General features: G+C 40.7%; 1 protein-coding gene across 1 annotated transcript; it reads right to left on the bottom strand.

The window, feature by feature from the left end:
• Positions 1 to 1,302: 1,302 nt before the first annotated feature.
• Positions 1,303 to 8,985, bottom strand: LOC115769456 (fatty acyl-CoA reductase wat). The gene is made up of 11 exons (XM_030714268.1): positions 8,961 to 8,985; positions 8,084 to 8,427; positions 7,809 to 7,937; positions 6,634 to 6,753; positions 5,522 to 5,620; positions 5,127 to 5,283; positions 4,051 to 4,240; positions 3,153 to 3,296; positions 2,534 to 2,653; positions 1,539 to 1,802; positions 1,303 to 1,414 (listed from the first exon to the last, which is right to left on the bottom strand). Exons 1-11 carry the CDS (start codon positions 8,983 to 8,985, stop codon positions 1,303 to 1,305), a joined length of 1,704 nt encoding a protein of 567 aa, XP_030570128.1.
• Between the last annotated feature and the right edge of the window lie 929 nt (positions 8,986 to 9,914).

Genomic DNA, 9,914 nt, shown 5'->3' with positions numbered 1-9,914 from the left:
AAGCAAAAGGTCCTGCGCACAGCCGACGGCGGCGTCGAAAAATTTCGCTGCTCGTGCATTTTATGACGTTTAATGTGTTTCTGCTGTCAGCGGCAGCAGTTGCAGCCAGCGCTGACGGCGGCGTCGACGTTGCTGCTGTTGCAACTTTTCAGCAGCGTTGAGAGTGCATTTTGTTGATTTATAATAAAATAATGTAAAAATATTACACAATAATGAATGCGCGCGGGGTGTGTGTGCGTGTGTGTGTGTGTACCCAATGTCTGTCCATGCTGAACTCCCGCCCTTCATCTCTCGCATTTTATTGCTATCTCTTTTGCCAGCGTCTGTCTGCGCTGCCATGAAATATGAAACAAGCAAATGTTCAGCGCGCAACAAACAAAAAAGTTGCAGCAAGAAAAAAGAAAGAAACAAGCATATGAAATATGCGAAAAAATAAAACTTTTAACTAAAATTATATATGTAATGGTATGTAGCGCACAGTATGCATGTGTGAGGTGTGTATGTGTGTGTGTGTGTGTGTGTGTGTGTGTTTGTATGTCATGTTGTTTACGTTCACATCTTGGCCATTTTTCTTTGGCAACATTGCTTGAAAAATTTACGCGGCACTTTGAACTGTCGGTGCTCTACATTTCAAAAGTGAGCTGTAAAGCAATAGAATTATTTTCTTAATGCCCAATTTAAAAGTTAACTGGAACCAAATTCAATCCCCTGGTCCTCTACTTTAATTATTTTTTAATTCACGAAATGACTCTTGGAACTTTAATATTTTTTAAGGTAGTTTTAGTTTGATTTTTTCTAATAACTTATCTTCCATATATGCTCGCATGATTCACCTGTAGCGCAGCTGAAAACTTTAGCTAACTGCAATCCCCACACATATTTTGCAACACCCACTCTTAAAGTCAACACTCACAATCTGTTGTGAGTGTGTGTTATGACGTTTTAGTCCTTGCAACTTTATCGCACCAGAAATTGCATCATATTTCAGGGGAGCGCGACAAAATATAAATAAAAAAATACAAAGTTCACAAGCAGCCAACTTTTTACCTGTCTCGCCCTCCGCGCGCAGCTCAGTTACACCTCAGTCAACAGTGGCAGCAAAAACAACATCAACACATGTCAAGTAAAAGGAAGAAGTCGAAGAATAAGAACAAGTAGTTGTGCACAACTTCTTGTGGCGGCCACGTTGCATATGAGTAATGCTAGACAAAGTTGAAACGGCTTTTAAGAAATCGCTTGCCATCGAGTTTATTAAAACGTTATGCGCTTGAATTATAATTTATAATGGCACAGGGTCGCCTTTTACAGCGCAATCCTTGGCATAATTTTGAAAATTCTGAGATAAATGCGCAGAATGCACATAATTAATGAAAGACCAAATGTCGTCTTCAGCAGCGTGTGCAGCACCAGCATTCTGTAAGAGAGCAAACAAAGTGTAATTAAAAAGTACTTAGTGCACGCTCTCTGTTTCGTTCTCTCTCCCTCTCTCTCTCTCTCTCTCTGTCTGTGTCTCTCTTTGTCTCGGGTCGGCAACTCACCTGCGATAAATAGTTTTGCGCTGCTGTAATTTATTATCGTTAGCGTTATCCTTAAAGAAGTAGCGCCTGATGCCGCTCAGATACGAGCGAAAATATTCACTCCAATTAATCGTTGCTATGTTGAACTGCAGCATCTCACGCTCCCCAAGGGGCAGACGCTCGTTCAATTCGTCAATGTTGCGATGCGCAAACTTCCACTCCTTGAGCCCGAACCAAGCCATCATATTGATTATGCGCGAGATTTTCCGATATGCCTTCACGTAGCTAAAACAACAACAAAAACAACAAACAATGCCAGGCTATCTGTATTGATGACCCGCTGCTAATTGAGACACACACAAACTGCCAGGCCAGACAGCTCAGGTGCTTTATAAGCAATGGTCAAATGGCTTTGGTAATGCGCTCTAATTGCAATTTGTTAAATATAACGCATACGACAGGTGGCACCATTTACAATTAATACATAGCCTCGCTTATACTCTAACTATATTTTTTTACTCAAATCAAGGCTGCAAATGGGCTCGGAAACGAACCTTGAACCGGCTTAGTTAGTTTACGAACAACTGAACCGTGGCATATTTATTCAAATTCAGGTTTGGCTAAAGAAAAAAAAATGTCTTCCGGTATATCTACAGTTTATAGTTGAATTATTAACATCGTACTGAACCTTTAGGCAGAGATTAGATCTAACCTGAATCAAAACATCGAAGACTTATTTTAAGTTCGCAGCCTCGAGTCTTGAGTCTTTAGATATAAGTTAAAGATCAGAGACAGGTCGCCTAACATAGCTGATATGCGCGCATTGAGAGCAGCTGGAAAGCATGAAATTGCTTTTCAATGTTGCGTTTCAAATCCGTTGAATGTAGCGCACCCAAAATCCACAATAGCAGCAACTAACTTAGGGCACACACAAACTAACTCAATAAAACGCTATTTGTGTGTATGTATAGGGCACTATATCGATATCCCCCGCCCGGGTCTGTGCGTGTACTTACATGCGCTTTTGTCCGGTGGCCATGGCAATTAAATCTAAAATATAAGCTGGGATATTGTGCAAGAAAAATGCAATTGCACAATGCAGAGGCTTCGATGGTATTATAACGTACGAGAAGCACCTGTGACAATAATGCGGTCCAATGGGTTCGTTGTCCAAGTTGGGATTCGTTGTACCAGCGCGATTGCCATTCGATTTGGTTGGGTTTTAGTTGCCGTTTTTTTCGTTTTTCGTGTTTTTCGTGGTTTGGGGTTTTGTTATCCAGTTTGGTAGCCGACGCGTCGCATGTTTGGTAGGTTTTTCGTTTTTCGTTTTCCATTTTTTTTTTTTTTTGGGTGGACGGGAGTTAAGGTTGGCATGTGTTCGGTTTCATTGTTTCAAGGTATTAGCAGAGTGTAGATAAATTTTCCAAAATGTTCGCCACAGAGAAATAGAGACATATTTAAGCATTTGGATTAGACATGCATGCAATATGGCAATGGTTCGTGCGGATAACGTTCCACAATATAGAAATTCAACAAAGAATATTTATATCAACAGCATGCAGTACAAGTACACACATGTGACGAGTGTGTATGCGTGTGTGTGTGTGAGTGTGTTTAAGCAGTTGCCAGACTCACCAAAGCGACTTGTCGAATGGCTCGTGAAAGCCCTGACGCGACAGGTGCATGTACTGGCCCCAGGTAATATTGTTCACATCGGATACGTAGTTGTAAACGGGTAGCTCTGATTTGCCATCCAGTTTATTTTCACTCTGCTCAAATCTAAAATATTATTTTTGATTAAAAGGAATTTATTTTTACATATGTATTATTTATAATGAAATGGTGTATGGGCAAATTAATATCCAATTATTCATTTAGACTCCCATTAAGCAATATTAATAACTGATATTGGTTGGCGCATGGAATAAATTGTCAGAATAATCACTGCTAGAGTAACCAATTAAGCCTTTGCAATAATAAATGGAAGCAAAAGCAAATTTAACTGAGCTATTTTAGGCACGGCCCAGCTTTAATACCCTTGTGAGCAGAAAATAAAACTCGCAATTGGTGAGTGTGATTATCATATATTCTCAGATGTAGACAGCCTACTGTAACTAATAATTGAAATGATTGGTCAATATATCATATCAACCAACAACCTCGTTGTTGACCTTTTGTCATAGTATTTAGGCCCCAAGGGGGCGCTGATTGATGAATTCTATATAAGTAACCGTGAAATTGAGCCATTGTGGTGCTTACGTTAAGCCCGTTCACTTTATATGTTACAAAACTTATGTAAAAACTAAAATACTCTCTCCGAGTGCATAAGAAACAACTGTAAGATAACTATAATTACATTAAAGATGATAAGTAAGTTGGGTAGGGAGAACCAAGTCAAATGAATAGCTATTGAATTAGATCAAATAAATCAATGTTTATTAGGTAGCAGCATGTTTTAAATATTTACGCCAGTAATCTTTCTATCAAAACTGTTTCTATAGAAATGTACGCTTTAAAAGCAAAATGTACTCACCTTCTGGCAATATCCCAGGCGGATGCTATCATTGCATTCACCACATAATCGGCAGGCGCCATATTTGACTTGCAGCTGGCTGTGCCGTAAATGCAACGTACGAGTCCCCGGGCTGACCAAGTGCATAAACCTGATGGCCCGTACAAATTATCAGTCCAGCCGGGAAATGGATCCTTGTACGTTGACATTACTGCAAATAAATAAGAATTAATGGCTGCTGTGTTGGACCAGAGACCGGAGACCGTTGTTGTTGATTTTAGACAACGCCAAAAGCGATAATGGTCCCCTTAGCCCAGCAAAAACAAAAACCAAAAACAAAACTAAAAAAATAAAGCCAAACTAAATTCCCCTTCTTAACCCTATGCCAACTGGTAGCTGATATGCCTGACTCCCAATTGCAAGTTTTGCACTTGAACCTTTTTTTATTTTCATTGCTATTTGCTGTTGCTGGTGGGGGCAGCCAGGATGCAGCGCAGGATACTAGGATGCTTTGGCATTTTTGTGTTAAAATAAATGAAAATTTGTTTGCGCTTTGTTACCGAGCTGCAGCTGTAGCTGGAGCTGTAGCTGTAGCTGTAGCTGAAGCTGTTGCCGTACGGCTGCGGCTCTAGATGAAGTCGGGGCTCTGGAGTCCGGGCAAGTCAGGCATGCTCTGACTTTTTGCTGGGCTTTGTTTTCGTTACGTTTCGTTCGTTACGTTACGTTGCGTTTCGTTGCCGTTGCAAAAATTAAACAAAAAAAAAAGTGGGGGAGGGTGGGTGGCAAAACTTTTTTTCCACATGCATTTATCTGCTAAACCATGGCACACTCTGCGACTTTGGTAGCGAAATGCAACGTTGTTTGCTATTTTTCACAAAAATTTTAAATATTCCTTTTTCTAGCAGCCACTGATCCTTTGGGGCTCGTGTCCAAGTCGAAGGCAGCTGCTGCAGCATTTCGTATAATTTGTTGTGCGCAATCTAACAAGTTTCTTGCATGCCCAGGGGTTTTTTGGGCTAATTATCTGACAATTAGTTTGTGAAGTCAACTTTAAAGCCGCAAACCAGCTACAAAACCCATCATTCACCCACACTTACCGATGGGCGGCCGAAATATGCCCGCGGGCATATGAAAAGCTCGATGATTGACCAAATTTTCGGCGCATTTCTTGGTCATCGTATACGTATTTGGCATTTGGCCAATTAGGCAATGACGCAGCTTCTCCAGCGTTTCATCATCGAAGGTGCGATAGATCTGTAAACGAGACTCCATCAATTCTGATTGCCAATCATTGAGTTTTTATTTTTTTTAATTAAAATAAATTGTTGTTAAGCCAATCAGATCAGGTGGCAGAGGCACGTTTAAAATAATAATAATATTCATGAGTGCTGTTGGCCTGTTTGTTCTGAAGTGCAGGGCATATACGAATATATAAGCTACCCTCCACCATTCCCGGCTGGTCTTATAAGTGCTGCAGCGGCTTTCAACTTACCTGCATGATTTTTTCGTAGCCAATTTCATTCTCATACACTTGTTCCTTGATGAATTTGCGATTGCAGTTGCAGTACAGTGTCGAAATGTGCACGAATGACTGCGGGCGGCAAGTTGGGCAGAGGAGGCGGCGGGGGTAGGAAGTGGCATCGGAGGTGGATGAGGCAGCATGTCGAGTGTTGATTGAATTGTGTTGAAATTGTTTGCACGCCGCAGCCGTAAAAATATGCAACAGCATAAAAAGGCAGTATAGTAAAAAAAATAAACACAGATATAACCAACCAACACACACACACACTCACACCCAATTGCAAAGGCAGTTGTAAAAATGAAAATGCATACACAAATATTTTCCCAGATATGGGCAATATGTATCTCGAATGCGATATGCGAATATTTGACTTAATTTCACACAAAAAGTCCATGACAACCACAATTCGTAAATACTGCGGTTGAATTAAACATAAAGAGTCGCTAAAAGGCAGCCTGTGTCTCGCCAAATATTTAACAAAACTAAATTTGGCTACACGATCTACATAATTCTGATAGCCTGATCTTGTTTGATGTAGTTGAAATCAAATCAAAAATCAATAGAAACAATTGATAAATAAATAATGACCCAATTTGAATGAAAATTAAAAGATTATTTAAAATAATACCTTATGCAAGGGTATAAAAATAAAATGATGCTGAATAAATATAAATTTTCATCTAAAAATGCAGGCATTTTAGTTTTCTCTAAAATGACATCACACGTAACTCAAGCAATTACTTTTTGTATATAAGAAAAAGTAGTATTTGTTGAGTGAAATATTTAAAACTTATTTGATTGAAATAATTTTTTTTTTTGGTATTCAATGTAAGCAATTCGGATATTGAAATAATTTTAAATCAAAGAATGAAAATAATTAAATGAATAAATTGAAAAGAGCTGAAATTTACACTAACATGTTTCATGCTGTCGCTAAAATGTCCATGATTTTCTATAGTACTTCCACGCAGAATATGAGTAATTATGTTATTTTACTCTTTCTATATTCCCGAATTCAAAAATTCACTTGGTTACATATTTGATTAGAATCTTGGGTATGCTTAAAATGGACACTTACTTACCTTCAACTGCTTCATTTGCATAGCCAAATCGAGTATCTTCTTGGTGCCCAGGACATTAATGTCAATAGCATCGCTTAGTTTCTCATTGAATTTCACCGAGGCGACAACATTGAAGACAATCTAGACAGCGAGGCAAACAAAAAACGCAATGAATATTAAAATTGAACAAAAAAAAGATGCCAGCAACAGTAACAACAACAAGAGCGCATGCAAAATGCACGAGTAGAGCATGCAAAACAGAAGCGCTTGCAGGATGCAGTTGGTTTTGAGCCCATCCTGTTGGCTGCATTCGGCGATAACCTCAAAGTCAGCACGGACACGGGACGCAGGACACAGGCCACAGGACACAGGACATGGCTACACATGCAACTGCTGCATTGAACATCGACAACAAAGCAATTTTAGTTTTAAAACAGCGCAAGGACTAAACGCTACGAATCCTGCCGACTGTAACACATGGGGAAGTGAGTGACTTGTATGCAAAATGTTTTGCAAATAGCAAAAAAAAAAAAATACAAAAATATAAATAAAAAATAAAAAGAAAATGCAAAATAGAACTAAAGCACCGAACGGATGCGACTGGCAGGACAATGGCTCGCGCACGCCAAACACTTGAAGCATGCACAGGAATTTTCATTTATTTATATATTGTTTTTTATAACCAGCAGCAAGAGCCGCAGAACTACCAGCAGAAGCAGCAGGCACACACATTTTCATAGTACGACGTGCCGAGTTTCAATTTTTGTTGAAAAGTAGAAAATATATATTTTGTGCCTTGGTTTCGCTGTGTGAGTGACTGAGTGTGTGTGTGTGTGTGTCTGTGTGTGTGTGTGTGAGTTGTACAGAGAAAAATCATAAAAAGGAAATAAACTGACTGCATGCTGTTGTCGTAAACATGGCGCCTGCCTTTGGCAGGCAGCGCTACGTAACGTAATGCACAAACAGACAAATGGACAGAGCGACAGAGAGACAGACAGATAGGCAAACAGACTGAGCAGGCAAACAGAGACAGACAGACAGACAGAGAGACAGTCAGACAGGATAGCAGGCCAGATCCAACCCAGATAGGCAAACACACAAAAGTTTCACACAAAAGTCTATTGATTGAATTGCCAACAGAAACAGGCAACAAAACTCCAGCTCCTCCAATCGAGTGTGCGAATGGCAATACTCACTTGGACCTCAGACGAGAGCATTGCACGGTCGGCGGCATCAATGTCCAGGTCGATGGCACTGTAATCAGCGCGTATCGGATGTACCTTCTCCAACAACTCCGGTCGCTCCACGCGCATTGTACTGAATATCTGCAATAGCAACAGCAGCAGCTCCATTGAGTTTGCATTGTTCACAGCCAGGTGCCGATTGTGATGAGGTGTGGTGGGGTGGGTTTGTCGATTGGAGAGTCGATTGACTGGCGGCAACTCATTTCCCCAGATCGCTATTGACTTACCGATTCATTGAGGAATCCCTGCAAACGCTCCTGCACGCTCATGTTGTCCTTACTGCGTATCAGCATGTAAATTTTACGCAAACCAAAGGCGCGCAACAATTTCTCGGTTAGCACTTTGCCCACAAAACCCGTGCCACCCGTAATGAGCACCGTCGCATCCGTATAGAAATCCGTAACTGGTGTCGCTGTGGGCGTGCCCAAACCAACTCCAGCAGCAGCTGCAGCACCATCGATATTCGTGCCAGTGCCAGTGCCATTGCTCATTGTGTATGCCTCGCAGTATTCCGTGTTGCTGCCACTGCTGCGACGCGAAGAGCTTGTCGATGAGAAAGCCTTGCGGGGTGCTGCAATTGTTAATCATATGGTCGGGAGTTGGAAACCAGGGTGTTGTAACTTGTTCAATATGTGCAAGATACAAATGCCTTCTGATGGTTCTACTGATTCTCTATCAGTCCTTCAAGCCCCGACTTTCCATTCAGAGATGATATACAGGGTGTTGCAACGTTTTCAATATGTGATTCTTAGTTTGTAGAAGATGGTTCTACTGATTTTCTATCATAGTTGAAAGCCGTTTCATATTGCCAGCTTTAAACCAAATTGGTTAATAGCTCGAAATAAAAAACTTTCCACGGACACAGACAAAAATATTATTGTGTAAAGATCAAATTTAGCCCGAATCTTAAATATGAAAATATATACGGATTGCAATATTTTCAGCATAAATGGGCAATTGTAAGTTAAAAACCAGGTTTCAAGGTTGTGGAAAACCAATTTCAACTGAACCAGCTGACAGGCGGGGCGTTGGTTCTAAATGATATAACCTCGGATATAATTTATATAGCCTTGTATCTTTCAGCTTTAAGCTGTTCGTACGCACCTTTATTCACAGCTGACTTGGGCATTTTTGTATAAACACTTAAAGAAAACGAACCGCACAGCTCCAAGGCTGGGAACACATTGAAAAATGCGACAATCGCTTTCTAATTGTTAGAAATATGATATAGCTAACGTTGTCAATCAATAACTGACAATCGTTGTGCCTTGAAGATTTTCCCACCGAATCTTAATTATTTAGAAGCAATACTAAGCCAATTATATATATATATATATATATATATTCATGAGTGTGTGTGTGTGTGTGTGTGTGTGTGTGTGTGTGTAGCTGGTCTACTTTGCGAGTTATTCAACTAAATGCTCTTGAGGTCTCTGGCTGACATTGCGGTTGCATTTGACCTGCTGACCTGCACCGGACACACACACACGCACCCACACACACACACACATTGGCAGTGGCAGTCACGTTAACGTAACTCACCCCCACTCAGCTCCTGACCCGCTGTCGTTAGACGCTCTCTCAGCTATTTTAAACATTGTTAATTATTCAATTATCAACAGCCCGTGCGGCTTCTTCCTGGTGCCAGGACACTGCTGTGCTCATGCAACCAAGTGTCCATCTATGTGAAAATAAGCGTTGCAGGCACTACGTGTGTCTGAGTGTTTGTGTGTGTGTGTGTGTGTGAGAGCGAGAGTGTAAGCTTAAATGCTGCCACGGCCGACATATTCATGTACATGTCCATGTCCAGTCTGCCAGTTCATTGCGTGCTTTGCAGTGTATATCTAAGGGTCTATGCGTGTGTCTGTGTGTGCCTCTGAGTGCAGCATATGTTGTTTGATTGCATGTGGCATAAAAAGAGCCGCACATATGCCGACTATTGCGTGCCACTCGTGCTGTTGCTGTTGTTGTTGTTGCTGTTGTCATATTTTGTTAGTGTTTGTCAACCAGAATAGCTCCCTTTGTTTGTCCAGCTATTAGGGTAGTTTAATCAAAACA

This window comes from Drosophila novamexicana, unplaced genomic scaffold, assembly GCF_003285875.2.
Source record: "Drosophila novamexicana strain 15010-1031.04,08,12 unplaced genomic scaffold, DnovRS2.1 tig00004554-arrow-pilon, whole genome shotgun sequence".
In the NCBI taxonomy this organism is placed as follows: Eukaryota; Metazoa; Arthropoda; class Insecta; order Diptera; family Drosophilidae; genus Drosophila; species Drosophila novamexicana.
The sequence above is the reverse complement of the archived record's forward strand: the minus strand, read 5'-3'. Positions and strand labels throughout refer to the sequence as shown.